This window comes from Sitodiplosis mosellana, unplaced genomic scaffold (assembly GCF_009176505.1).
Source record: "Sitodiplosis mosellana isolate CC-2019 unplaced genomic scaffold, AAFC_SMos_1.0 Smas_scaffold_1, whole genome shotgun sequence".
Classification (NCBI taxonomy): Eukaryota; Metazoa; Arthropoda; class Insecta; order Diptera; family Cecidomyiidae; genus Sitodiplosis; species Sitodiplosis mosellana.
In genome coordinates, this window is record NW_022595244.1 from 11,168,294 (window position 1) to 11,196,096 (window position 27,803).

At 37.4% G+C, this 27,803-nt stretch overlaps 6 protein-coding genes across 7 annotated transcripts in view; all 6 read right to left on the bottom strand.

Moving 5' to 3' along the window:
- Positions 1-217: 217 nt before the first annotated feature.
- On the bottom strand, positions 218-901 carry LOC129567147 (general odorant-binding protein 56d-like). Its single transcript, XM_055443817.1, has 4 exons — positions 821-901; positions 481-754; positions 326-390; positions 218-256 (listed from the first exon to the last, which is right to left on the bottom strand). Exons 1-4 carry the CDS (start codon positions 866-868, stop codon positions 239-241), a joined length of 405 nt encoding a protein of 134 aa, XP_055299792.1. The 5' UTR covers positions 869-901; the 3' UTR covers positions 218-238.
- Positions 902-1,363: 462 nt separating this feature from the next.
- LOC129566323 (uncharacterized) overlaps positions 1,364-27,803 on the bottom strand; it is a 30,161-nt gene continuing 3,721 nt past the window's right edge. The window contains exons 2-9 of one of the 2 annotated variants that reach the window (XM_055442271.1): positions 20,828-20,870; positions 5,480-5,764; positions 5,082-5,304; positions 4,742-4,997; positions 2,420-2,596; positions 2,200-2,341; positions 1,906-2,122; positions 1,364-1,815 (exon numbers count right to left, since the gene is read on the bottom strand). In XM_055442271.1, the coding sequence (XP_055298246.1) occupies positions 1,737-1,815; positions 1,906-2,122; positions 2,200-2,341; positions 2,420-2,596; positions 4,742-4,997; positions 5,082-5,304; positions 5,480-5,687 (1,302 nt within the window). In that variant the 5' untranslated portion in view covers positions 5,688-5,764; positions 20,828-20,870 and the 3' untranslated portion in view covers positions 1,364-1,736. Of the gene's footprint in view, positions 1,816-1,905; positions 2,123-2,199; positions 2,342-2,419; positions 2,597-4,741; positions 5,001-5,081; positions 5,305-5,479; positions 5,765-20,827; positions 20,871-27,803 lie in introns of both variants that reach the window. The other variant, XM_055442184.1, reaches the window with a different exon arrangement.
- LOC129566179 (PR domain zinc finger protein 5-like) lies at positions 7,334-9,760 on the bottom strand. Its single transcript, XM_055441931.1, has 2 exons — positions 7,865-9,760; positions 7,334-7,767 (listed from the first exon to the last, which is right to left on the bottom strand). Exons 1-2 carry the CDS (start codon positions 9,532-9,534, stop codon positions 7,416-7,418), a joined length of 2,022 nt encoding a protein of 673 aa, XP_055297906.1. The 5' UTR covers positions 9,535-9,760; the 3' UTR covers positions 7,334-7,415.
- LOC129579570 (zinc finger protein 43-like) lies at positions 9,765-15,222 on the bottom strand. The gene is made up of 3 exons (XM_055469723.1): positions 14,385-15,222; positions 12,584-13,722; positions 9,765-11,287 (listed from the first exon to the last, which is right to left on the bottom strand). Exons 1-3 carry the CDS (start codon positions 15,036-15,038, stop codon positions 9,904-9,906), a joined length of 3,177 nt encoding a protein of 1,058 aa, XP_055325698.1. The 5' UTR covers positions 15,039-15,222; the 3' UTR covers positions 9,765-9,903.
- LOC129566127 (putative mediator of RNA polymerase II transcription subunit 26) lies at positions 17,263-20,632 on the bottom strand. The gene is made up of 2 exons (XM_055441794.1): positions 19,397-20,632; positions 17,263-19,313 (listed from the first exon to the last, which is right to left on the bottom strand). Exons 1-2 carry the CDS (start codon positions 20,127-20,129, stop codon positions 17,734-17,736), a joined length of 2,313 nt encoding a protein of 770 aa, XP_055297769.1. The 5' UTR covers positions 20,130-20,632; the 3' UTR covers positions 17,263-17,733.
- Positions 22,812-24,343, bottom strand: LOC129566429 (zinc finger protein 510-like). Its single transcript, XM_055442403.1, has 3 exons — positions 24,260-24,343; positions 23,206-24,157; positions 22,812-23,146 (listed from the first exon to the last, which is right to left on the bottom strand). Exons 1-3 carry the CDS (start codon positions 24,291-24,293, stop codon positions 22,954-22,956), a joined length of 1,179 nt encoding a protein of 392 aa, XP_055298378.1. The 5' UTR covers positions 24,294-24,343; the 3' UTR covers positions 22,812-22,953.

Below are 27,803 nucleotides of genomic sequence, written 5' to 3' on the forward strand. Positions count from 1 at the left end.
AATCATCAAAGAAAATGCTGGTAAGCTCGACATAGAAATTAAATGAATTGCCATACTAAAATATACACATACAAGACATTTATATGAAAGTCTTAGAATGAAAATTATAATCTATTTATTTATTGATGATGAATTTCAAACATATTAAAAAAAAAATTAAATAAAAAATAAAAATATTCTTCTTGATTACAAGCTTAAAATGAATAGTTATGCATTGGGAAGATTTATTTTGTTGAAGTTATGGCAATTCGGCACCCTAGAAAAAGAATTTCATGCAATAATATTAATTGACATTCAATTTCAGTCAAACTGAACAGAGCCTTACTTCTGGAGCTTTTTCGTAATAGCATTTAAATGTCAACCATGCCGTGTCGCATCTCGTGGCTCCGTCTAATATTGGAAATTCAATAAAATATTCATAGAACAATATTTTAGAACAAATTCAAGTCTGTTATATGGTATTTAATATTGTTCACTTACATATTGTGCTGCACTCTTTAGTAACATATCTGACAGTCTCGGCTGTACTTGGCAACAATAAATGCATTACATCATTAAAATGTATAGTTCCGTCATCTTCAATCATCTTGCAATGTTCTAATAAGCAAAGAATATAGCATCCAAGCTTGGGAACGTCGGGTAGATTACCGTCTCGACTTTGATTTACATAGTTTTCGTCCACTCCCGATTCGGCAAGGCATGCTTTTCGCATAACCTTCAATGGCGCTCTCAAATGGTCTGGAATATCCAAAGCCTACAAAAAAATTCAAATACACTTTTCCACTACACAATCAAATAAAATATTAAATTGGATATTCACTGCCAAGCTTAAGCCAACCACACCGATCACAATTAATAAAACTTTCATCTTGAATTTTTTTAGTCTTGCTAAACCCGCAAAATGGTATCTAAGGTTGAGCTGTAGTGATGTGAATCCCATCTTTATATTTGAAACGAACTTCCATTGAACTTTGTTAAGTCATTCCATAATTGATACATAATATGCATGATTATTGGGCATTAAATTTAGAACCCAATTATATATTTGGTTGTGGGTGATCAGTTTTTTTTTTGTAAAATAAGTCTAATTTGTTCAAGCTTAGAAACTTCTGGACGTTTCAGAGAACATTTCTCTTATTCACATTAGAACTCAACATTTCATTTCACTTAATTCTCAATCAAATCCAATGTCATTACTTACATTGTATACATATAACATTTTGTTACGCATCATTATCGAAAGTCAGCTCTTTGTCATTCTCTATTAGCACATCAATTTCATTACATTCAGTTGTGCTATATAGGGACATTTTTTATTTCTTTCCTCATTCCGATTTTATCATCAAATAATGCAAAACATTCATTTAGAACGTCTAGATGTGTATTTATTGATATCAATATGTTGTGATACAGTAAGAAACTTAACATATTCTAATAGGTTAAGAGGTACACTGTACAATTTTCTAGTTCGAAGTATTTACAATTTACAAAATACGCTAGATTTTTAACAAGTAACAGATACAAAAACTTAAATAAATAGAACAAAATAATAAATATTTGTCATTTATCATGATATTTATAGTATTTTCGCTTAGGTGAAAATGAACAAAATCAAAGATAACAAAAAACAATGTTTATTTGCTTGGAACTAACATTGAACGCTTCTTCAGTCTTCTTTTTATGAAAAAGAACGTTAAATTTTATCACCGAAATCCGTTCATATTGAAAATGCTTAACTAATAAACTCTACCATAGGGCAAAGAACCTGTATACGGTATCAGCAGTTTGCCGCCGAAGCGAGAATTGGAACTAGAACTGGAAAAAAAACAAGAAAAAAAACGTAAATTTCATCATCGAAGAATATTCTCGTTAGGAGTTGAAACAAAGAAGAATTGCATTTTTTACCTTGATGAAAAGATGCTAGTGTTGGCTCGCATCGAATTTGTACCGTGTGTCCATCGACTAGATTTGGATTTGCCCCAAATTAAGCAAAAGATTGCCACAATTACGGCCACTACGAATATCATTCCGAGAATACAAAAGGCAAGGGCCAATTTCGATGATGACATACACAGAATGCCTTCGGATCGTAAGTGACGTAATCTCGTTGGATATTCGTCGACTGAAATACATCAATAAATTAATGTCCGTTCCATTTAGCAATTCAAATATATTGATGATAAACAAAATTATAGTTACCGGTAACATTATATCGACGATCGCTTCGCAAACGATCCAATTCAATTTGCGGTGCAATTACAGCCAACGAGTTGAAAACTTCAATGCGCCCCAATTGTTCTTCGGAATCCAAAACGAATGGATCTGATTCGGAACAGTCCACCTTAGAAAGAAAAATCGCGTTTGTCTTAAACATTGTCCAAAGGAATCCGCACGAAAAAAAAACTGAGTAAGTACTTACGTATGGGCATTCCTCACGACAAAGTTGAACGCCGCAAGTGACATGCAGTCTCTCTCGATCGGGAAATTTGAACGCTGGGAATGTGGCAGTAAATAATTTTTCCACCAAATCATCGATATGAGGCTTTGACCAACCTTCTTCAGCTGGTCTCACACGGGTAATAAGGGCTGGCATCACCTGTAAAACGAATTTTTTTTTTACATTAGTTTCATTTGAACAGAAAAATCTGAAAATTATGATGAATTAATCAATTCGGTTCGAGGCCTGAGGTCAAAAAATTGAAAATTTCTTTATGTTCACACGCGCTAACTTCGCTTCGAAAGCATTCCGCTTAGATGATTAACGAATTTTTTTATTTGAAGAAAAAAAATTGCTCTCTTCAAGCCATTCCATTAACTGTTTCAGTAATTACAAATTTTTTGTTGTTGTTGTGTTGTGATCATTGGGCCCTTTACATGCCGTCGTGCCAGCAGCCACCGGTCGGGCGAATTGTTCGCCTCTTGATATGAGATTCGCTTGAGTAATTCGGGCTTTTTGCGATGGAATGCAAAGTATGACGGCGTGCGTATAGTTTTTTTTTTCTCCGGCGATTTTGATGTGCATGAGCTCAAGCAAATGCATCGAATCCCTTGAATTTTCACAATGGTTTATTAAAAACGAAAGTGCCGCTACAAAACAGAATTGCATTTAATTACGCGTTTTTATGAGTTGAATTCACCATTTCATATGTTCAATTGTTTTCGATTTTCTTCTTTCTAATGCTGTGTTTGGGAGTTTTATTTTATTTGAGCGACTGTTGCTGCTGCCGCCGCCGCTGCTGCATTTTGCTCGTTTTTTTTTCTCGTAATGATTCACGTTAAAATAGTTCGATAGAGAAAAAAGTGGCGGCAAGTGCAGCACAAACTGTAACAATAACAATGAACTTATTCCGAATAGCATTGAAAGAGCCAAGAAATAGAAGATGAAAACAGCCAGACACATTCGCTAATAAGTTAAGTCGAACGCATTCACAAAATAAAGGTATAAAACAAACAAACCAAATGAACGAAACGAGTTCGAATGAATGAATGAAGGAGTCTAAGCGATTTAGAAGAAAATTGCTGCTCAAAATTGCTCAACCGCATCGTAATTATATGTAAATGATGTGATTTGTTGAGTGCTCTCCGAGGTTGAGATGAAAGAAGAACCAACGTCTCGCACATGTCAATGGGAATTAACCGTTGGATGTCTGGAAAATTTCAATTGTAATGCCGAAAGTCTCACTCACCACCACCATCATCATCATCGTTACTGCTGGCGCTGCAGCTAGCCGATATAACCAAATTGAATTGTATCGACAAAGTAACGTGATAAAAATCACTTGAAAATAGATATTAGATCGAGATGTGGTAAGGGATCGTACGTATATCGTGTGAACTCAATTAGGTCACAAAAAGACCATCTTCACGTGCCAAAACAATTCAATTTCGCGGAAAAGTGACGATGCGGGAGACAATTTTGTGTGAGAAACAAACAGCAATGTTACGTATATCACATCAATGATTTTGATGCTTCAAAAACAAAGCGAATCAACCGAAAGCGTTTTTAGTTTCATATGGCCAAACATGAAACCAAGACAAAAAAAACTCCATAACATTCAAAGCTAACGTGAATTTATGTGCACTGCGAACCGTAGAAAATAGCAACGAAAGTGTTTGAAACACCATAAACAAAAAGCACTTCATGTCAGCCGTACACACATCATTCCAGCTTTATGACTGTTTGCGTGTGATTCGAAAGAAACAATGTGTGTGTGCGTAAAGAAGAAGACGATGGAAAAAAAAACATTCGAAGCATAAATGCTACTAACACACAACGCTTTTTGTTCGGAATTATTTTCTTCGATTGTTCGCATTCTGCTTTTTTTTCTTCTCTATCTAAATGGGTCCGTTGATTTCGCTTTTCAAGTGCAATTTTCTTGTGCATGTGAATTATTATTGCATTGTTGCTGGTGGTAACCACCAAATTGTTTCAATTGAATAAGCCATTTAACCATTGTAATTTTTGGGTGCTTTGTGGCGTACTCTGGTACGAATTCTCAAACACATTTAAGCTTCGGATTAATCATTAAATAATTCAATTAATATGGAGTTATTCATGGCATTCTCCGTCATAATCATCGACCAAATTACTTCATCTGCTGTTGCGGTCATCGTCTGATTGTTATTATTCTCAATTTTTATCTGCTCGTTGATCCTCATTATTCTCATTACGATTGCACACACAGATGTGCGTAATGTAATCAACACTTAATTAGTAATTGTATCAGCTGTTAAATCATACCTGTTCATCAATCGGACAGCCTCGTTCGTCGAGTAGTTTTTGTGATGATTCGCCCAATCCATCTAATGCTGCACAATCAACGATTCGAACACCAACCGTACCTGGCAGTACCGCACGAATATTGATCGTCGTCATTTGGCCAACTTCAACCGTGCCCGAGCCATCGGTACCGCCCAGCTCGAGCCATACTCGAATTCTTGGCACACTACTCTCCATATCCGAGCTACTGCTTGGGCTCACGTGCATACGGCCATGCCTACTTTTTTTTTAATTTTGAAAGAGAATTCCATTTTGCTAGAGAAATCCATTTCATTTTGATTGAAAATGCTCGAAATTTTACCTGATCACACGCTTCTCCTCCGTCATGCCAATATTCATTTCCATCATTTGATTGGGCAAATTGCAACGAACCATTCGTTCCAAATCGGAACGTTGGCGCAATTTCTCATCCATTTGAATCACCAGACGCACTGACATCTCTAACGAACCATCGGTTTGTGCTTCACTGCGTATCCCGCAACCAGATGTTGGCAGATTGATTTCCACCGCAGTCGATCGATTACCTAACCACACAAAAATCCCAATTAATCATCATCATTGTGGACTCTATGACATTATGTATTTTGACACAACAAAATCACCTTCGATACTAATAAGACCAATGGTTTTTCAATATGTAACACATGAGAAAGACCGAAAAAAAACCTGCACATGCACGAAATTACATGACTCACTCACCTTTTGTGCGACACTCTTCCAGAAAGTCTTTGGCAAAGACGATGCCTTTGAATGATTTGTCCAGATCCAATTTTATGTTGAACACATCACGTGTGCAGTTGATTTTGATGCCATACAATTTGTTCGGCGCAATCGGTGGTCTACTTGACCAGCAACCGTGCAAATACAGTATTAGCATATGATAAATTATGCTGATTAATCGGGCCATTTTATCGCCTTTTGTCTAACAGTTCAACAATAAATCTTGGCTTCTTCTCCACTTTTTGCTCGGCTCTTCGTAAATATCTGCAAGACAAAACCAAATGAAAAAGAAATTTAGAAAAAAAACCATGATTCCAGTTTGTATATGGGTATGTGTGTAGTTTTTGTTTGAAACAAGAAAATTTATATCATCTCATTTATTTCAATCCGTTTTTCAGGTGAATTATATAATTTATAGGCGCGCATTTTCGGCGACGAGTCAAGTAAAGTCATCATTTTCCATATTCGCGGTCATTTTTCACGCAAATACTATAGAATGCGATGCAAAAATAATCAAAAGTGGAAAACAAGAGTCATGCTGTGTGTACACTGTACACACAAAAAAACTGAATCGCGAACTGTTTTTGTTTTGGATAGACTCATCAAGATGAGTAACATTTTAATTTCATTTTTTTCGGGTGTTAATTACACATATATGACCAAGTGTATATGAATCCATTGCGAAGATGTGCACTGTTTTTACGTTACGAAGCGTGACATTAAACGTTGAAGACTGTAAAATACTCTTAAAATGCTTAAAGCTCACTAGAGCGCTGGAATCGAATCGAATTTAACGGGTTCGTTCGTCTCATTCCACTCACTTTCTTACCCAAAGGAAATTGACTTCCGTAACGGTATTTTGAGACGAACCAAAACCACAAAAACGCTTCAATTTTGAGTATAAACATAACAAAATTCTGATTCAAAACCAAGCAGTTAATTATTCTTCACAATGAAAAAATAACCACATTCTATGGAGTCATCGTGTTTACTAGCACCTCATTTCACACTTTTACTAATGATTTCATTGGTGTTTAATGCGATAAATGAGTTGTTACTTTCAGGTTCATTTTCCTCTTTATTGAACACTAATTCAATTGTTGATTTAAAATTCTTATAATTACAAAGTGAACTTAATATCGATGTTATTTGCTTCACATTTAATTGCAAACGTACACAAACTCAATGAAGACGATGATTAAAAATCTCGCAAAAATATCGACGAAATCATTGTTGTTGTTTGCACCATATTCAACGATCGACTGTGGTGCTGCTTGCAATATCCATGTACTTAACCACCGTTGAAACCGGGCGCTACGGTGGTACACTCCACATGCGATTGTACAGGAGTCGAGCTCTCGTTTCGGCTGCATGCGAACGTGAAAAAAACAACTAGAGAGTGATGGGGGAATTTTACGAGTCGTTCAATAAAGTTGAGGTGGTGCCACTATGAAAACCACAACGCAGCCACCAAAATTACTTAACGTTTATTATTCTGCATTGTGTAATTGTGATTTGTTAGATTTTCCGTATTTGCTGAAAAAAATGCTATCAAAATTTAATTGAGACAAAAAGAAATGCTATCGCAACTCGGTATTCATTATCATTTCTTATTTATTTGATCAAAGTTCACTTCATTAGTTGACGTTCATTCACTTACATTCTTTCAAAATAACCACCAACGTAGCATTTTTAGTTTTAAGTCAAAACTGCGTACGTTGTAAGAGGAACTTGTTAAAATCAGTATTCATGTAACAGTTGAACAAATCGAACGTGTTTTAATTTTATATGAATGCCCAACAGTCGAAATAAATTGATAAAACAAAATGTGAATTTTGTGATATTTTTTTTGAACATTTTCAACTTTATTTCATATATTTTTCTTTCTCATTGAGGAAATAATAACAGATAAATTTCAATGCGTTGGTAAAAGTTCTGGTTTCACTTCGACAACGGCGGTTTCGGATGATTTCATGTGACTTGACTCATGTAGCAAATACGATTTCTGCGAAATGAATCCCTTGAGGCAAATTTTGCAATGATAATTTAGCGGAATCCCATGCCTTCGCCGATGTCGTAATAATTTATCAGTTCGTGCGAAGGCACGCCCGCAAATGTCACATTTATGCTCAGGTGCACCACCATGTTGAAAACTATGCTGTTTCAATGCGTATTTTCGTTTGAATTTCTTACCACAGTCAGGGCATTTATGTTTCCGAGATTCTGTGTGTGATTTCATGTGATCCTTAGCATAGCGTGGATGGAACCTAACAATTCAAAGAAAAAAAAAGAAATTAAGAAGAAATTACTAATAAATTCTCTCTTTTTCGGAACCTTTGACGGAAGTGTACTTAACCACCGTACCTTTTTTTACAAATCGAACATTCAAACGATCGATCGTTGCTGTGCGTTTGCATATGCCTACGCAGATTATACGCATTTCTCGCCGCATGATTACAAATACTGCAAATAAAATTGCGCGTCTCTTCGAATGGATGTGTCTTCATGTGTGCATGCAGTAAACTCTTCTTATCAAAGTATGCGCCGCAAATTTGACAAATTGGCTCTTGATTATCGGCCCACAATTGATGCTCTTTCCGATTGTGGCGCAGCAAATACTGTCTGATTTTAAAGCCTTTGCCACATATATTACACAAATGCTGTGACTTTGTTTCGTCAGAATCGTGGAGTTTCATGTGACGACTCAACGAAGTGGCACTGCTACAGAAAATGCCACACACTAAACACAACCGTGGCTGTTGAACGTGCAATTTCATATGACTCCTCAACAATCGACGCTCCCGGAAATCCTTTCGGCACAAATAGCATTCGTACGTTGTGATCACCGGTTTCTCATGGTAATCGATTGGCTCTTGTTGCGTCTGCTGACTTTCATTCTTCAAACAAATGCCTTGCGGATGAATGTTCATCATGTGCAGTTGATAGAAACGATATTGCTTGAATTTCTTATAGCACAGCATACAGTGCAAATTGGCAAATTGATGCGATTGAATGTGGTCTTTCATCGCACGGAACTGCTGATGTGTGAATTCCTTGTGGCACAGGAAACATTCAAATGACCGTGACTCGTTGTGATGCTTTTGTTTCAGATGACCGCGCAAATATCGTATGGCACGAAATTTCTCCGGGCAAAAGCCACACAGAAGGACACGCTCTTTTACATGTGTGAATATATGGCGTCGAACGGAGGCTGGATTTGGGTGTGTTGATTTGCACACAGGGCACAAATATTCTTTGCCGAGTTTTTCGAATTTATACGAATGCACCGAAAATGAGGCCAACATTCGAACTTCAGGTGTATCTTTTATACTGCACGGGAAGAGTCCATCCACTTTGTCAGCTTTGAATATTTCAAATTTCACGGGGTCCATTGGATCTTCTGCGGAATTCACATATTTGGCCAGCAATTCTTCGTACACATCAGTCACTGCATTTGGCTTTATTCGCTTTTTATACTGTCGTTTTGTCAATTTTGGCTTTTCGATCGATTTGGTTTTCCTAATGGACCTTAATACTGTTTCTTTTGTGTCAGTTGATGTTGATTGCTCCTCTTCGTCTTGATTGTTATCGTCGTCTTCGTCCATGCCGACGTCCAGGAAATTATTAAAATCATCATCGGAATAATCATCGTCTTCCTTCAAATTGCTTGAGCCTCCTTTTGCTGCTGCTATTTTTTCAATGCTTTCAATCACTTTTGGCTCTTGCGTAATTGTTCTTGATTCGATTGTTGTGTCTTGTTTGTTTCCATCGATTTCACTTTCCTCTTTGTTAAAATCAGCTGTCTGTTGTGAATCATCTTTTTGTGGTGGTTTCAATCGCGACAAATGGTCCTGAACGTGCAGAGTGAACTCGGAAAAATATTGAAATTCTTCGGAACAATGAATGCATACCAGTGCATATCGTTCATTTGGCAACTGAAACACTTCACCCATTTTTATCCGGCTATTCTGTTGTGGCGGAGGTTGACTCGCCGAAAAATCACTCTCAAAAAATATATCCTCGATTTGATTCATTTTTTCTGTTTTTTTTAACTAATTGCTTTTTTCTACAGTGAATTAATTCAAACAACGAAAACCCATCGTCGTTCGGTGTTTGTTTAAGTAAATAAAAATCGGTTGATGGAGCTGTCAAACCTTACGAATACTGCAATTTCTGACATTTACGTGTATATATATGTTAGCGCAATACGAAAAACGTACAACGCATCCCAAGAAGAAATGATACAAAAAATGTTTGTTATGAATGTGTGTTTTTTCTCCCTTCTTTATTCCCTAATTTCTGTTAAAAAAATCTGGCAAATAATGAGTTCGTTCACATATATTAATACAAAAATATCTAAACATTAGAATTTGTTCGTTTGAATGTGTGCAATAAATTTAATCTCATGATTCGTTGAGATAATTAACAGCGCTTGGACCGCTGTCGAATTGTACCGCTGCCGTATTTCCTCCCGAATGTCGTTCAATTTTCAATTCAGCCGTTTGATCACCGAAACTATCGGTTTGTGATTCGTTAATATCTGGCTTTCCTTTGCAGTGGAAATTCACATGGGTTTTAATTGACGTTAATTCCATAAATCCGAGACCGCATTTTTCACAGGTGTAATTCATCGCCTCTGGATGTTTTCGTCGATGTATCAGCATTTTATCGGAGCGTCTAAATGACATGTCACATATATCGCATTTGAACTTGGGTTCTTCGTGTATCAGCATATGACGATTCAAATGGTCAGACCGACTAAATTGTGCGCCGCATGTAAAGCACTGATAATTCTTCTCCTGTGTATGTGTCTTCATGTGTTTTACAATGCCATTCGGTCTGGAGAAAGTTTTGAAACAAAGTAAACACTGCGATCGGCTTTTATCACCATTTACTCCAGCGCTGTACAGCATTTTTGCGTTCATTTTCATCTTTGGCGCGATGAGTAAATTTGATGATGGATTGATAACGCCACCGCCGCTCCCAAATTTTTCAATTTTCAATTTTTTCGGCTGACGTTCCGTCAACACGGCCACATCGTTGTGCTTTTGTTCAATGTGACCCAAAATATCGCTCGGTTGGCTGAAATCTTTGTTGCATAGCTTACATGAAAATATCTTCATTTCTGAATGTGTAAAAATGTGCCTTCGGAAATTTGCCTTGTTGTTGGCCAAAAAATCACACATCGGACACTTGAAGCGTTGATCATCGGCGGTGCGTTTGGAAGTAAACTTTTTCGAAAAATACGGCAATAATTTACGTGTGTCTGATGTGTCTTTCACACGAATCAGTGGATGCTTTAGTTTGAAACACGTCTCTAGTGATGTTGTTGGTTCATTCAAACCACAGGAATCTTCCTCGTTCAACATTTCCGTGTCGTTGTCATCTTCACGAATATTTACTTTACACTCGATGTCGATCAACTCGTGCACATCGTCATCGTTGTCTTCCTCACCACACGTCGAATCGTTGCTTGAATCACTGAACAGCCATTCAACATTTTCAATACTTGCGACGGCCGGTGTTGGTTGTTCGACGGGCATTTCATACGATTCATTTTGTGGTGTACCCATCCACTGTAGCGCGCTGTTGTAATGACTCTGTATGTGGGCGGTAAATCGAGCAAATTGCTGAAATTCCTGTGTACAATGGATGCAAGCGAAGACAAATTGATTTTGTCGCACTTGAAACACTTCGCCAATTTTCAAACGATCCAGGGGACAAAGCCGCTTCGGATTACCACTACCATACTCGTCCTGTAGGTAAACCGACTCAAAGTCATCCATTTTTTACGTGCCAATTTTCCACTATTCCGTTTTTCAATGTTATAAATTGGTCTTCAACTCAAAACTTTTCTTTTAACTCAAGAAAACTTCTAAAATCTAAATTTGATGCTCACAAATGCGGAGCAACATCAGTGCTTGCTATTGTGTCAACAGAATTTGTGTGTATACGTGAATCTGCTGAAATTGAATCTGTCAAACATTACGTAGAATAAGTTGTTCTGATTAAGGCCGGTTTCCACAACACCAAACACCCAACCAACAATCAACTAATCTCCAATTGCGTTTCGAAATAAATGAATGAATTGAAAAAAAAACAAACACTTTGAATATTTTTTTTTTATTTTTACATTTGAAATTTTTATTCAAGCCATTTTATTTTGTTAAACAAAAAAAAATAAAAAATGACAAAAAACAAATCCATGAAAAAAATTACACTCGAGAAATAAAATGTGTCTACTATCGCTTTTAAATGTACTATTTTAGCTTTTTGTCTCACGAGAACGAAGAAGAAAGAAAAATAAACAGGAGAACTATTGAGGCATCTAAATATCTTATCGTCTAATCGCTTAAGTTTGAAAATAATTTAATATGATTGATTCACTCTCTCTCTTTTCTCACGAAAAAAAAAACAACTAATTAATGGCATCTAAAGATGTTTTTTTGTCTCTGTGTCTTGATTGTTTGTTTCTCTGTTGGAAGCTAGATCTAGAAAACGGTGCTTATTGGTAAATATGCTGATTGAAAATGAATGAATGATTGAATGAAAATTACATATCATAATAATTCATCGATAAATGTTGTGTGAAAAAACGTGAATATTAAATTACGAACAAAAAAATTACTAAATTCTTAAGTCAGATGGTTTAACACTAAGAGGGTTTTGTTTTGTTGTTGTTGTTGTTGTTTTTGTTTGTGTTTTTTTTGTTCCTGATTCTTTGAACTCATTGCATTTTGAGAGATGCATTTTGTTGTTACTGCTACTGTTTGAAGTATTCGTTTATAGTATTAATAATAATCATAATTCGGGGACTGTTGCTACGAAATACGTCATGGGAGAGTCAAATATGATTTTTTTTTCTTCTTCTTTGTTTTAAATATAAATAACTGGATAAATGAACCTCAATCTCTAATTCAAACGATTTGATCGTTTCACTTGTTTTTGTTCTTGAAATTTTCTTGCGGTTTCGTTAGGTGTGTTGTTGTCGTGTTGCTGTTATTTCTGTATTTTTTATTCTTTGTTCTGTTTCAGTCGATTATTGAAATGAAGAAAACTAATAGATTATTTTAAATAATTCACTGGATCGGCATGCCGACCATCGACATGTGAATTGGGTTTGGTATTTCTGGTTTCCTTCGATCGTCGTGTGCATACGACGGCTTGGCGTGTTGCATTTCATGTGTTGCATAGGTTTTTTGATCCATGAATCCAAGATTACAGAATTTGCAATAGAATTTCATCGGTTCTTTGTGAGTGCGTCGATGGTTAAGCAATTTATCGGCACGATTGAATGACTCGTGGCACACATCGCACTTGTGCTTCGGTTCATCTGGTCGCGCCAAATGGCGCACAGCATTTTTATCGTCAACAATCGGTATGCGCATATTCATCATTGTCGGACGTCTGGCTAAATTCTTGTTGCAAGCATTGCAGCAATTCGAATCACCGGCATATGATCCGGCGGCGGTTTTTAAATTGCTGCGACGCTTGAATTTCGTATGGCAAATGTAGCATTCGATTTTTTTATTTGTTTCGTATGGTTCTGATTTAATGGCAACGGGTTTGTTTCGGCCGCCGGCCTTGTGTTCGGTGCTTGAGCTACTGCCGTCATAAAAATTTGAATGATGCTTCGATTTGATGTGCTCCTGGCAATGTCTTGCGTGACGGAACTCTCTTTCGCACTGCCCGCAGCGGAACATTTTGATACGCAAATGGTTTGTGAGGTGTCTGCGTACCGTTGATTTTGAATTGAATGTGCCATCACATAGTGGGCACATCACCTGATCGTTTATCTTCGAGAATTCATAGTTCGGCATGAGATATTGCGAAATTTCACGAATTTCCGGCAAATCATTTACTATGATTGACTTGTTGTCCTTGTACAATGCTTGAAGTGCATCGAATTCCTGCTGAAATGACGTACTCCCAGCCTCACCAGTCAATACCATTGAATGTCCACCGCCTGATACATTCATAAAATGGTTTCCAAGAGAGTGAGATACATTGGATATATCATAAGAAGATCGATTGTTGCTGCTGGAGGAAGAACCACGGTTTGTCGGTCGCTCCGGAAGATTGGCTGGATTGCCATGCTTTGTCCTGATGTGGTCGCGTAGATGTCTAGCGTGCGAAAATTTACGCTGGCATGTGCCACAAGCAAACACTTTATCAACGCTGTGCGTGTACACGTGACGACGTGCCAATGCCGAGCCATTAAACTATATTGGATACAAAAATGTGATTTTTAAACATTTTGATCAAATTTCGATTTGGTTTTGATCAATTTTTACATGATTATTATTCGTGATATGCGTATGTAATTTGGTTTATTCCACAATGTCTTATGCTAGACAAATGTATAGAAAAAGACTTAAGAATCAAGTTAGATTAAAATTCATAAGAAACTGGTTTTTTTTCATCAAAAATAGTATTTCTGCATCGAAATATGTCGAAAAAGACAAAATAAACTGGGGCGTAACTCCTCAAAAACATCCGGAAATTTGATGGCTTTAAACTAAAACCTCGTAAAATTTGGGCTGATCCATGGATTCCCAATATTTGGCCTGAATTCCAGAGATATCATGATTGGAATTCTATAAAAACAATAAGTCATTTTTCACTTATCAAATGCGTACGAAAACGGGTGTTGGAATCAGACCAAATGTAAAATTAAAGACATGAAGGCCTCAAGAACAATATAAGAATAATAAAAAAAATCCCCACAATTATTCGGCGCCTTTAATCTAAATATATTCTCGAGATTTTTTTATATTTTTCTTCGAATGCATAAGGCATTTTGGAGCAAACTAAATGTCGCTGATCACGGAATATGCACATGCATTCAATTTGACTACTATTATTTATCTAAAGATTATCATACCAGTTTTTCGCAAAGAGGACATTTGTATTGGCCGGCGCGTTTTTCAATCGGATAACTTTCGGCCAGGTATTGCGACAATTGTCTCACTTCGGGCGTATCGTTGATAACAAACATGGGTTCATTGAATGATCGTTTCAATGCATTGAACTCGTCTTCGTATTGTTGTGAATTGTTCGTATTTTTGCGGCAATTCATATCGGCCTGATTGGCCGCCGCCGACGACGATTGCTGATTATTATCGGATTGAAACCAACCGTTTGCCGGATTGTAACCATTGTAAAAATATTGCGGTAATTCGCCCGCATTCGTTGGCCCACCAAATTCATTTTTAAACAATGACAAATCGTTTGCTGCTGCTGCTGCTGCGTACGCACCAGCGTGCGGTGGCAATGGGAGTGCTGCTCCGGTTCCAGTTGGATTTTCCATTTTCATCGGTTTCACTTGAATACCCCAAATCCGTAACAAATGCTGTTCAATGTGAACGGTAAACTCAGCAAAACGCTCTTGATCAAACTCTTGGAAACAATGCACGCAAATTAACGAATATCGATTATTCCTACGAAGATAAAAAAATTCACCCAATTTTAGTTTGTCCGAAGTATCTACAGTAGACGATAATCCATCTTGTGTAAAAACACTTTCGGTTCGATTCATTTTACGCCAATAGCTTTAGTTTTGTGTTTTTTGTTTTTGTTTTACCAATTTTTTTTTGCTTACAATCTGCTCAATTAAATGAACAGCGATTGCTTTTTTTGAACAATGATGGAAAACACAAACAATAAACTCTGTGGGCTTGTGTGTTTTTTTTATTAGTAGCCACTTATATATCCAATTGACATACACATCGTTTGACAGATAGCAGAAAAAAGTTTTTTTTCGGAACGAAGCGAACAATGGTTGGTTTCTCTCTTGTTGTGCGCTTTCGATGTTCGAATTAAGTGCGGTTCACACAATGAGCGAGCAACAACAACAACAACAGCAGCATCAGCAACAGCAACACCTTTAATGCATTTTGAATGTATACAATAATAATGTTTTGTTTTTATTTTCGAATAAAATTTTATTGATTTAATGGTATGTTTTCTTAATTTAGATATAGTATTATTTTCGGTATGAATTTTCCTATGCTACTACATTCTTAAATTTCTGCATGTAAAATTTGAAAAGTTGGTTGTGAAATTCCCTTTGTACTTGATATGCTTCCGTCCGGCTTTCCGTCGAATTATTTTTTCGGTGATTTCTTTGTCGATGCAGAACGTTTGAAATGTTTGACCATATGCAGTTCAGCGTCTGGTTTGTTTGTTCTTGGAAATTTCGTATCGCACAATGAACATTTGAATGACTTTTTGAATGTAATTAGCTTTGATAAAATATCCGTGTGTACATTGGCTTTGTGGCGCCTCAGAGATCTGTCATGTGTATATTTCTTGTAACAAAATGGGCAACTTAATGTTTTTTCCTTTTTCTCGGTTGGTTTTCGTCCATTTTGCGGTTGTTTTGTATTGCCATTCGTTGTTGTACCCACAATAGTGGCTTTTTCGGCCATCGGATATTTATTACCGTCCGGATCATAGCCCAAGTCAATGATTTCGTACACTTCTTCGATGTAGTCGTCTGAATCGCGCGATGGACTGGCAGTGATGTCGATCGCGGGTGCGTCCAAGTTGTATGATGTGCTTGATGGGCTTTGATACGATGGATATCCATTGAACGGAATGTGGCCATTTCCATTGGTAATGGGTTCTGGTTGAATCAACTGTGCTGGTGACAAACAACCGGAATGAATTTGTGTTGTGGCGCGCTGAGATCGTGCAGTGCGTGCTGTTGTAGCGGGTGATTCACGTTGAAAATGTCCTTCAGAATGTCGTAGAAAACTATCGATAGTTTTATGTTCTGACTGGCAAAAATCGCAAACAAAAACGTAAATGTTTGGACGAACGCGTACCACTTTTCCCATCGACGTTGATGATTGCTCAGCACAGGTTATTAATTGAGTAGCAGCAGTCGCAGCCGGAAAAATACCCATCGGATATACAGTTGTACTTTGATTACCTTCAGAGGATATCATCTTGTCACTGTGATATGTTTCACGGTGTTTTGAAACCATCCAACTTCAACTAATGTAGCAAATTGAAAACCAAGACCGCGATTGATTTGTGTATGTCAAAAAAAATGTGTGTATTCACACCATACACACATGTCAATAACAACTAACGGCCCCACTGTCGAACAACAATAATAACAAAACACACACAACGATGGCAATACGTATTCGAACGGATCATGAGTGTAGTCAAGCCTTAACTGTGCTGGCCCGAACGAATGAACGAACGATATGCGCGCACATATTTCCATGTCAATCACAAATACAAAGAGTTACATGGCAATATAAAAACGAACCGAAATGTCGTATAGCGACAGGTTGAACCAAACAATACGAACTTTTTATCGGGATTTTCTCGATTTTGTGACATTATTCCAAAAATTCACTTTAATTCATGGTTGCTTTTAATACAATGGAGCAATGCGATGATGTTCGATTGAACACTGAAGGGAAATGTGCAAATTATTCAATGATTTTGTTTTAATTTGCCAAAATTTATATTTTATCCAATTACAATACTCATGATATATTGTTTGGGTCGTCTGTGATTGCGGTAAAATTTTGTTAAAAACGTAAACAAAACACATTTCCCGCCTAGAAATCACAACAAAAATTCGTTCAATATCAATTTCGTTTCATTCACCAAAAATATTTATTTGCAACCATTTCATTCCATCTACATCAGTGTGAATCAATGAAATGTATTGCAAAGTGTTGCTTCAAATATACTTCGGCTCAAATTAGCCCATTCATTAGCGACTCATTCAAACACAATTTTTCATTCGGGATTTGTATGATTTTATTTATTTGCTTCGGTTTTTTTTTTACAAACAACATGAATGTTTTGTTTCGCTCGACAAACATTACAAGTCAACTCAAATACTAACCTCAAAATAATTTGTAAAGCGAATCGAAATTCGGATAAAAATATAAACTCTACATAATTTCAAAAGTGTTTTTTTCACCATCATAATTTTATATATATTTGTATAGAACATTGTTTTTGTTTCCAGCATAAGTTCATCACGTACTCTTTGTGTATGTAAAAATTTTGTCAAATGTTGTTCAAGTCCTCATTTATGCATATATATATGTAGGCTTACATTTCATTGACAGAATCGAAGATTAAAAAAATAGTTTGAGGGATAAAAATTAAAATAAAGTCATGAACTTTGTCTTTGTTTCGTTTGTTTTTTTAAAGTGGCTTCAATCGGAGGCTGGAACGATCGAAGCTCACTTTAACACTCATAATTTATTTGATTCGCGATTCATGAGGAACGAAAAGAAACTGTCCATGAATTGCGGCTTTGTTTTCAATGGCTTAATCGGAGTCGATGGCTTCTCCGATGTGATCGGTTTGTCCAAATGTGATAGGTCGTCAATGTTATAGGCAGATAAATCACTGGCATTCGAATCGGGCACAATCACTCTGGCTGGATTTGTAGCTGCAGTTACAGTGCTAGTGGTAGCAGTCGTTGACGGTTGTGATGGCGTTGGTGGCATCTGTGACTGCACCCTACTGGATGATGATGATTTATTTCGAGCACTCTTCTGTTGTGCCTTTCGCGAGGCATCCAAATCTTCAATAATGTATTGTTCCTGCGATAAATCAACGGCATTGCCTTGTGAATCGTTTTTCATTGCCAATGTTGAGGTCGTTTCGATAGGTACGAGCACTCCATTGTCATTGTAGGCAAGATAAAATTGCTGCGGTGGAATGTCGATTGCATCGACATTTTGTATGACCGTTTGATTCGAATCAATCGAATTGGCCGACGGTGTGTTGTCTATGGTTTGTTGTGCACCACGCCTCCGCTTTGAGTTGGTCACTTTATTTGCTGTCACGGTTGTTGGCTCGGGCGGTTGATAAACATTCTCCAAAGTTATAAGATCGCTGTCATTCTGTTGTTGAGTATATGTATTGTTTTGTTTGGGTGCACGACCGCGCCGTTTTCGTCCAGATGCCCCTGAAGACGATGACGACGATGACGGTGGTGGTGGTGGTGGTGGGGTCGATTCTATTGTCGGCGATGTGTGTGCAATTACCGATGTTGTATTTGTCACTTGTCGCTCATTTAAATCAACATTTCCGATGACATGATATGACCCATCGCTGGTTTGAATGCACCGCAATGCTGTATCGCTGCCCGATTGACTGAAGATTTGCTCATCATTCAATACGATGATTGTGTTTGTAGTGGCCACTGAATGGGGACGTTGAGCTTGAATATTTGATTGACTTTGATGACTGATTACCGCCGTTGGCGATGACTTGACTATGGGCACCGTATTCGGAACAGACGATATCGTTTGCACAACCGATTGAGTTTGACGTTGCAGCTGTTGTTGCAATAGCATTTGCTGCTTTTGTTGTTCATCCAACTGTTGTTGCAATCGCAATTTTTGCTGTTGCTCGAGAATTTGACGCTGAATCAATAATTGTTGCCGTTCCTCTTCTTCGCGTCGCAAACGCGCCTGTTCCTCTTGCTCTTCTTGAATTCGTTTCTGTTCCTGTTCGATGCGTATTTTTTCTTGCTGTTGTCTTATTTGCTCTTCGATATACTCGCTGGTTGACGATGGCATTACCCAGAAACCGCGTAGCGCTTCAGTCCCGATTTGTTGGCCGGGCGGTTCGGGCATAAGCCAAAGGCCAGTCGTTTTCAGTACAACATTTGTGGCTTCTTCATTGATAACAATGTGTTGATTTTTCGGTGCTTCCACCCAATTTTTGTTTTGCAAATGATGGGCCGCATCGTAAAATGTCTCATCTTGACAAGTTCGCATATGAACCATTAGATCTCTGATTGTGTGATATCGTCGGCCACCTGAATTCAGATAAAAAAGAATAAAATTTGGAATAATATTTTTATTTTACTCAATTCCAATGAGTGTGGTGTTGATCTCTTACATTGTGCACATCCATATGGGATATATTGATCGGCTGCGACGTGTGATTTATTTGCGGAAGTATTGACCAGTTCGGTGGAAGTAGTTTTCCCTTGTTGATACGAAGCACTGTTGGAAGATGGCACAACGTTTGTGATTGTCGCCGAAGGCGGTTGGCAATGGGTCAAATGTTCCGATATGATTTCCAATGAATTGAACATCTGTTGACACTGCACACACTGATAAAGCTGTTGATTTTGACTCTGTTGCTCCTTTGCTTGGATTTTTTTACGAATAAGCGCCTCAAAATCCTGTTCCAGACTAATGGTGCCATCGAGAATTTTCGTTCGATGTGAAAATGATGTGTGCCGCAGTAATGAGCGTAAATCGTTAAAATCTTGTGTACAAAACAGGCAAATATAATGTCTTATGGCCTTCTCTTTCGCCAATTCGGTATATAAATGCTGAATATAGTCGAGTATATCTTGGAACGAATCGTTCTGTTGTTGTATGACGGCTGCCTCATGCGGTTGCACCGTTTGTATTGTTTGTCCCAATGTGTTTTGCTGTAAATATGTTTGCGTTTGCAACTGATCGGTTGGATTGATGGTGATTGCGGTGGCGGTCGGCGTTGCCGACGATAACACGGCCGACGTTGCTTGGACATAATGTTGTTCGCCGTTATTCAATTGAATCACATACATTCCTCCTTGTAATAGTTTCCCTTGATTCGTTTGCAGTGTATACTGTTGCATGCTCTGGGTACCAAAAACCAGAGGAAAAAACAGTATTTCTTTTGCGTTACACGCAAACTAACACCCAATGTGACCGCGTTTTTATTTGCGATGAGATAATTTATTTTTCGGCCACCACACGAACGAAAAGATTAAAAAAAAAATATTAAATGCGAGAGAGAGAAATTTTTCACATAAACGTCACTTTATGTTTGTTGTGCACTGACAGTTCTGATAGCTTCATTATTTTTTCTCGCTCCTCGCCGTCCTCTCCTACTACTTCTTCTTCTTCTTCGAAGAGAAAGCATTTTCAAATGTATTTATTTGATGTGTAGCGCCACCACACATACACACATTTTATCAAATTAAAATATCTGTTGTTTTTCGTGCAAATGGTTTGTCGTTATCTTTTCGAGGAAAAATCATAAGTTTGGCATTTTATTTTGAATTTTTTCTTTTTGAAAATAATATTTTTGATTGTCGAGAAATGCATGCGTTTGATTTAATTCACATTATTTTACTGTGGAAGAGATAATGTTCCATATCAATTAAGTACACGGTGGTTTGATTTGGTACTTATTGTGTGACTACGTAAACCATTTGTGCGTTCTTTGTGAATAGCAGCGCCATCTCTGTTATAGCTTCGTCCCTTCGCTTGGGTGATAGCATAATTTCGGGAGCTTTACACCCAACAAAAAAAAACAGACAATTTTACTTACGTTTCTATTTATGTTTCGCTGTTTACAACTCTCTGGCTTCTACCTATAATAATAAGATGAATAAAGCGATAATGGTATTGAGTTCTGTTGAAAGGCGTTAAAGTTATACTACTATTTCTAGTTTCTAAGAATAGTTTGCTTCCTCTTTAAAACCTCCAGAGATCCCAATTGACGTTTGCGTGATATATTTTACTAAGTTGCAGTTGTGAAACGAAATCATCATAAACATGAAGAAATATTACACTTAGCTTCCAATTACCGAGTTGTAGTATTGGTTCTGTATTTTATGCAATGATTGTTTCTCAGCTTAATTTCCGTTGACGAAGATTTTCTTCTATTGATTCAAATGTGGATTTTGTTCATGCCAACAAAGAAATGTAAAGACTAAGATAAGAAAACTAACAAAGAAATGTAACTTAATAAGCTAGACTTTTTGTTATGCTAAATAAACAGTTTACCGCTTGGTGGTAATCGCGGAAGAGTCGGCCGGTCTGCGGATCAGTCACCGGAAGAAAAAAATGTGTGTTCTGCTCAAAAATTTCTCATATATGAACCAGTGAGCATAAAAACGACTTATAAAAACGTCGCCGAACAAAGCGAAACACCTATTTGTTACTCGTTCAATTCGGAACAAATTGTACACTGGTATGTTACGCCGACAAATCTATGTTACGTTTTGATCGGCGATTTTTTTTAAGACGTTTTTATGCTCACGGGTTCATATGTAGTATATTGCATAACGTTGCGTGAATTAATCATAAATTCTTTGCGGCCTTTAAATTGGATGCTCGTTAAAACGGACATTTGTTTTGATGTCGAAAAAATGAATGCGGTCTTTTGCGTGGCTACGAGTCGGGTCATTTCGATTTTGCTTTCGCATTAAATTTTGCAATCGATATGATATTCACCTCACCGTGCATCGTATATCTTTTATGATCTATGTGCGCGTGCACCCGCTCGACATACGCAACAATACTCTCTGCACCAAACCCGGCTTTTATGATTAGAGATTAGAAATCACGGCAATTTAGGCGTAACATAGCTTTCTTCAGTTTTCTTTTTGCGCACATAGTTACATCTTAATTCAGTCTGAGCCCGCCTGAGTCAAGAAAATTGTTGCGCGCCATGTACAATGTACATACGGTGTCTTGAAATCACGCAAAGCGATTCGATAACATTGCGCGAGCGCGGATAGAACGATACGAACGAGGAGCGCAATGCAATTGATGCAATTAAACAATAGTTATGCGCGCGTGCATGGTTCCAGCGTGTAGAAAATTCAATGGCATGATCTTGCGCATTTACCGTTAATAAGTTTCAACTCTATTATATGTAATTGCATTCTTTTAATTCTTTTGGCGCGTTTCGGTTTCGGCGTTTGCAATCATCATCATCATAGTCACACAATTTTGAAAGAGCTATACCGCATTATGTGCGCAACATTCAGAACACAACATGTGTGCATGCACACAAGTGCGGAGCGAGAGAGAGAGAACATTTTGATTAATTTGTTGTTTTCATTGATCGGGCGGGTTCCATGCAATTTGACACGAAGTTTAATCCAACGATAATCGCCACTTGTTATCGCGAAATGTTTGCCGCAAAATGGTTCATTAGATAGCGTGCATCGCCCAATTAAAATATCAAACATGATAGCAAAAATGCAACGATGATAAACGGTTAGCAACATTTTTTGATCAGTTCTGAAATGATCATGGTGGATTTCGTATGGATCTATGCGATTGGATGTGATTTAATCATTCCAAACAAGTTAGGAAGACTGTTTATGGTGTTCTCAAATTACTGAAATTGAATTATACAGCGAAGGCTCAAGCGAAGTGCATGATGATTGACCAGCGGTCGAGAGAACGGCATGTGTAAACCTGTTCAACGCTACGCTACAAAAGCGAATTAATGCAGAACAAAGAACTCATTTTGTGCTTTCACTCAGTGATGCATTCGAGAATCGCATGAAAGGGCCCATTTAATTGATGTAGAATGCTTTCTTCCCGACCAAACAACAGAACTTTTCACTTTGTTTTCATGAATAAAAGAACGATTCGTTTAAAATATAGCTTTCACATTTATTTTGAATATTCATATTCCGTTCGCATACAAAGTCTACGTTAAGAATAGTTGATTTCGTGTGATTTTAGGTGTTTTTTGAGCAGCATATTCTCAGGGAAGATCTTGGAGCAAATCGGGCACGGGAATTTATTTGCGTAAATACCATGAGCTTTGAATTTGTGTCGTTTAAAGTCGATTGCGTAGGCAAATTGACGGTAGCATCCTTCCATCGAGCATTTATACGGTCGTTCGCTAAATTCATTAATTTTTGTATAATAGATCTTTTTTTATAGATTAATATATTAAATTACCCAGTGTGACTTCGCAAATGCTCTTTTCTGTGTGTCTTTGTGTAGAATCGCTTTTCGCAGCCATCATACGGGCAATCGAAAGGTTTTTCCCCGTTATGCTTGTTAATGTGTTCCTTCAACAAATGACTCTTTCTCAATGCTCTTCCACAAACATTACAAATGAACCGTTTTGGCTCCTTATTGTGCACGAACCGGACATGTTGACTTAGACTCGATTCACTTCTGTACGTCAAACCACAAATCGTGCACTTCAGCTCTTTTTTCGGGAAATGCAGATAGAAATGCGCTCTCAGTCCATTTTTCGACGCCAATGAACTATGGCATATATCACATTCAAATCGCTCATCTGTGTGCGTTGTCATGTGCTGCCGTTTGTTACTCTTTCGAATCAATTTGTCACATCCATCGTATTCACACTTGAAAAATATATCGTTGCTCTTCTCATTCCGTTTTCTTTTCTGCTTTTCCACAGACAAACACATTCTAGATTGAATCTTTTCGTTTCGATTTTTTTCATCGACTGGTTTTGCTATTTCATTCTGTTTTTCATCAATTTCTTCGTTTTCTTTTTCAATCACAACATTCACCTCTACGTTTTCAGGTCCAATCAGTGGATTTACTGATTCTTCTGTGTCTAGCATTACTTCAAAATCTCCCAAACTACAACTATTTTGCTCATCATACGCACTAAATTCAGTATTTTCAGATTTTCGGTCGGCATCCAGATTTTTTTTCAGCTCTTTTGATTTCTTTTTCTTTTTTCGCTTAGGTTTTGATGCTATACACGTAACTGTACTGTGTAATACATATAAATTTTCGCCGATACGAATTAAATCTTGATCACATTTCATGCAATTTTCCTTCGAAAAGTGACTCAAAATATGCGCATTTTTATCTGCAAACATTTGGAATATCTGCGAACAGAATTCGCACTTTAGATTGCCGGTTTCAGCTGAAAGTCAGAAGAATTTGTATCAAAGATTTTGATTCGAAATTGCGTAAACGAAAAAAACAGTGATAATAAAAAAGCTGAAAAGAAATAAAGATGACAAACCTCGATGGTGTCTTGGGAAATGCAGAATTTCCATGATTTTATTGAAATGTTTGATAAGCTGAGATGAGTTTGTTTACAAAAAATTTCGGTTCTGTCAAATCAATTCGTCTCTTGTTTTTATTTCAAATGTCAAGCGTGTGTCATGCCTAAAGTACGTTCACTAAAGTATTCAGGAGTTTTGATTTTCAATTGAATTACACAAGGATTTCATGGCTTTTTGCCGGTATGACCATAGTTATGTATCTGCAACAGAAGCTTTGAACGAAATGTTTTGCGGCACATAAAATTTTGTTCTGTGAGGTGCGGAAGCTTATGATGCTTTTGTTCTAAATGTGTATCAGAATCTGAGATTTGGTCGGAAATTTTGGTATACATACATATATCACATCAAAGTGAGCACCAATATGCTTCGACTTATCATAGCAACAATGATTCGAACTGATCATTTCACCACATCGTTCGAAGTTGCATTTGTATTTCTTCATGTTTTTCTTGTTCTTTGACGGTTTTGGTTCGGATGTGTTTGGATTTGAACCTTTTGTAACTGATGTCTTTTGACGTTGTTGTCCGTTTCGTTTACTGGCTGCTTTTGGGTTACTGCTGTTGCATATTTTTCGAATTTTTCAAAGGATCTTCCTTTTTTGGATCCGTGCTTTCTTAAATGGTTTTCAATTTTATTTGAGATTATTCAGAATGAAATGCTTCTGATTCAATAATGTTCTTTGCATCAATATCCCAACACTCTTGCGGAGCCGCGAAACTTTGGTTTTCCTCCTGAAAATAATCAATTACCATCGTACTCTCTATTTTTCCGCATCACTCTCCACAATGTTATTGAATTAATTTATTCGAATGCGTTTTCTCTACTGTCAATTTGCATTTGTTCGTTTATATCCGAAATGCCAATGTGTCAATGTGAGATTACATTGACGCGGTTTTTAAAGTATCATACTTAACAACGATCGTTTGCATTGCATCCAAAAACCGAAACGTATCACGATATTTGAAAAAAAGGTTCCAATTGATTGGGTTCAAACAGGATCGTCTTATTTCTCATGAAAAAAAAGACGAAAAGAAAATGATGTGCCATCTCTCACTACGTATATTTCATTCGATTGATAATAATTTTCTATTCTCATGCAGTGGTTTTAATCTGATTCAATGGTGTCAATGGAAAGAGACTAACGCGTCGCTGTAAACTTGTTCTTTTTGCATGCAACTGAAAGAACTGCAAATGTCATTTCAACGGCGGCTAACGGTTTTTGAGCGATACATTTGACCTAAATCCAGTGTCGGTTCTTGGCTTGCACAGCGATGCATGCAATTGATATGTTGCCTAACTGTTTGCACTCGCGCTGGTGCTGGAGCCCGCGCACTCACACACACACACACACACACATTCGCTAGTGCACTCACCATGCCATACATAATGAAATTGAAAAGTAAGAACGATTCTACGGCTGTTTCTTATATATCAATGTCACGTTCATGTTCATGTTGAGCACATATGCCAGTGTGCCCACATCATCCAACTTGGCAGCCGGGAGAAACTTGACTGGAGTACTGGATACACTCGAATTTATTTAAATCGAGCTTATTTTCAGTTTGACGGCAGATAGAGAAACAGAACGAGGTAAAACCATTCGAAAAAATATTGCTTCAATTCCACTGGCTCATTCGAGCTCACCATCACAACATATTGAAAATTGACTCTCTATCGAAAGCGTAAACAATTTTTTTTTGTTCTTGGTCGTAAATGAAAGCATTCAATTTCGTGATCAGAATTTGCAAGTTTGGCGTGTAAAAACGAAATCGGATTAACGAGTGAATCGAAATGCAAAACGACAATTGTAAGTAGAACATTCTGATACGATCATCGTCGGTATGTTCACCTAACGAGGTTTGATTGTTTATGAACAAAAAAAGAAGAGCGAGAGAGAGAGAGAGAGAGAGAGAATTAAATTGTAATTCGTGCAGTCTTCCATCAAGCATCACAGTTTGTTTGCCTCATTACATGTGGCCGACTACTTCATCGGGCTCCGACACACATATATATCCACAGCCACCAAGTCAGGCCAAAATAGAACCATACTTAATATGCACAATGTAACCGGTGCGCGTAGCGCGCGAGCGCGATATAATCATTTACGAATGGTTGAAAAAGAGAGCCAACCAACAATAAGAACAAAGAAATTATACGATTGACTAATGGCGTCCGTGTAAGCATTTCCATATGATGAACGAATCACGGATAATCATATCTCGTTTTTTTTTTGCTTCATTTTATTATTATTATTAAAGAAGCATTCTAGCTGAAATCATTTCCCTTTGTCGTTTTAGCATTTCAATTCACGTCCACGTCGAATCATGGTCAGTGGGTCAGTAATATCTTCATTAGAATCATATAGATATGGCGTGCATGTGTGTTTGTAATGGTGCGTGTGTGTGTGCCCGCGTTGGGTGCCGGTTTCAAAGCAACTGTTTCAGATTCACCTAAATATTATTTAATTACATTGTATTGGAATTTGTTACTCCAGCGTCACGACGGCCACATCATTTCTTTCTTTTTTTTCCATTTTCTAAATCTTCTTCATTTCATGCGCTCATTTTCCAAATGAATGTGTTACGCGCGCGGCAAAATAAATATCGATTGAAGCAATGGACAGAGAGAAACAACAGCGAAGAATGAATCGGTAGAATGTGAGATATTCTGTGCGCTCGAAACTCGTTCATGCGAAAGAATATCAGAATGCAAAACATTTGAATGTTGTACAAATGATCATTATTGTTGACTAAGTCAACATTCATGCTGCTTGTTGCACAGCAGGATCGCCACCAATCGAGCCAGAGCCTGGTGTTTGTGTGTGTGTGCGACCGGGCGATTTGCACCGCCCAACCAGCCGAACACACAAACAGTGGAAATGTAACTGGATAAATAAGAACACGACATGGATCGACTTAGAACATCATTTATTTAGTTAATTGATACTCAGAGTTGTGAATCTTGTTCCATTGCTTTTTGCAATTCCACCTCAAGCATTCAATTAAAACGAGAAGTTGCGGCGCTTTTCGTTGTGGTATCATTTTTTTCGGCTTCTTCTGCAACCAGAACTCAATGCAGTAATGAAGAGAATGGGCAAACGCATCTACATTTGGTGCAGAAATTGTAAACAGCATTCACTTGCTCTGACAGTGTGTTTTCGACTTCGTTGAATGGGATACTCGATATAGTCCATGTGCTAATTGTGTATTTGGAATAGCCTATTGAAAATAAAGCGCAGAGGCGGTAACATTGCATATGCATATCTAGAACATTTGGCCGATTCAACATTCAATATTTCATGTTTGTTTGCCAATTAATAATAATGATCTATTTCAGAATAATGCTGTTTTTCTCCCTAGCCTTCTCTCTCTCCACCTCTATCCTCGCTCGCACAAACCTTCTTTCTTCTGGTCATTTCAATGGCAAGTTTACTGACTTCCTTATTCACTCACATGTACGGACACACGAATTTCATACCGAATTGATCACAAAGTCACCATA

What these genes read in the sequence shown, in the direction of transcription:
- LOC129567147 (XM_055443817.1), bottom strand. Translation starts at nt 868, where the DNA reads ATGAAAGTTTTATTAATTGTGATCGGTGTGGTTGGCTTAAGCTTGGCA. An exon ending in TGGTTGGCTTAAGCTTGGCA is followed by an intron (nt 755 to 820) that starts GTGAATATCCAA and finishes ATTTTTTTGTAG; the next exon opens with GCTTTGGATATTCCAGACCA. An exon ending in TAAAGAGTGCAGCACAATAT is followed by an intron (nt 391 to 480) that starts GTAAGTGAACAA and finishes TTCCAATATTAG; the next exon opens with ACGGAGCCACGAGATGCGAC.
- LOC129566179 (XM_055441931.1), bottom strand. Translation starts at nt 9,534, where the DNA reads ATGAATCAAATCGAGGATATATTTTTTGAGAGTGATTTTTCGGCGAGT. An exon ending in TGTTCGATTTGTAAAAAAAG is followed by an intron (nt 7,768 to 7,864) that starts GTACGGTGGTTA and finishes TTGAATTGTTAG; the next exon opens with GTTCCATCCACGCTATGCTA.
- LOC129579570 (XM_055469723.1), bottom strand. Translation starts at nt 15,038, where the DNA reads ATGAATCGAACCGAAAGTGTTTTTACACAAGATGGATTATCGTCTACT. An exon ending in GTCCTCTTTGCGAAAAACTG is followed by an intron (nt 13,723 to 14,384) that starts GTATGATAATCT and finishes TATCCAATATAG; the next exon opens with TTTAATGGCTCGGCATTGGC. An exon ending in ATGGTCGGCATGCCGATCCA is followed by an intron (nt 11,288 to 12,583) that starts GTGAATTATTTA and finishes TGGCACGTAAAA; the next exon opens with AATGGATGACTTTGAGTCGG.
- LOC129566127 (XM_055441794.1), bottom strand. Translation starts at nt 20,129, where the DNA reads ATGCAACAGTATACACTGCAAACGAATCAAGGGAAACTATTACAAGGA. An exon ending in CCCATATGGATGTGCACAAT is followed by an intron (nt 19,314 to 19,396) that starts GTAAGAGATCAA and finishes ATCTGAATTCAG; the next exon opens with GTGGCCGACGATATCACACA.
- LOC129566429 (XM_055442403.1), bottom strand. Translation starts at nt 24,293, where the DNA reads ATGGAAATTCTGCATTTCCCAAGACACCATCGAG. An exon ending in TTTCCCAAGACACCATCGAG is followed by an intron (nt 24,158 to 24,259) that starts GTTTGTCATCTT and finishes TCTGACTTTCAG; the next exon opens with CTGAAACCGGCAATCTAAAG. An exon ending in CATTTGCGAAGTCACACTGG is followed by an intron (nt 23,147 to 23,205) that starts GTAATTTAATAT and finishes TAATGAATTTAG; the next exon opens with CGAACGACCGTATAAATGCT.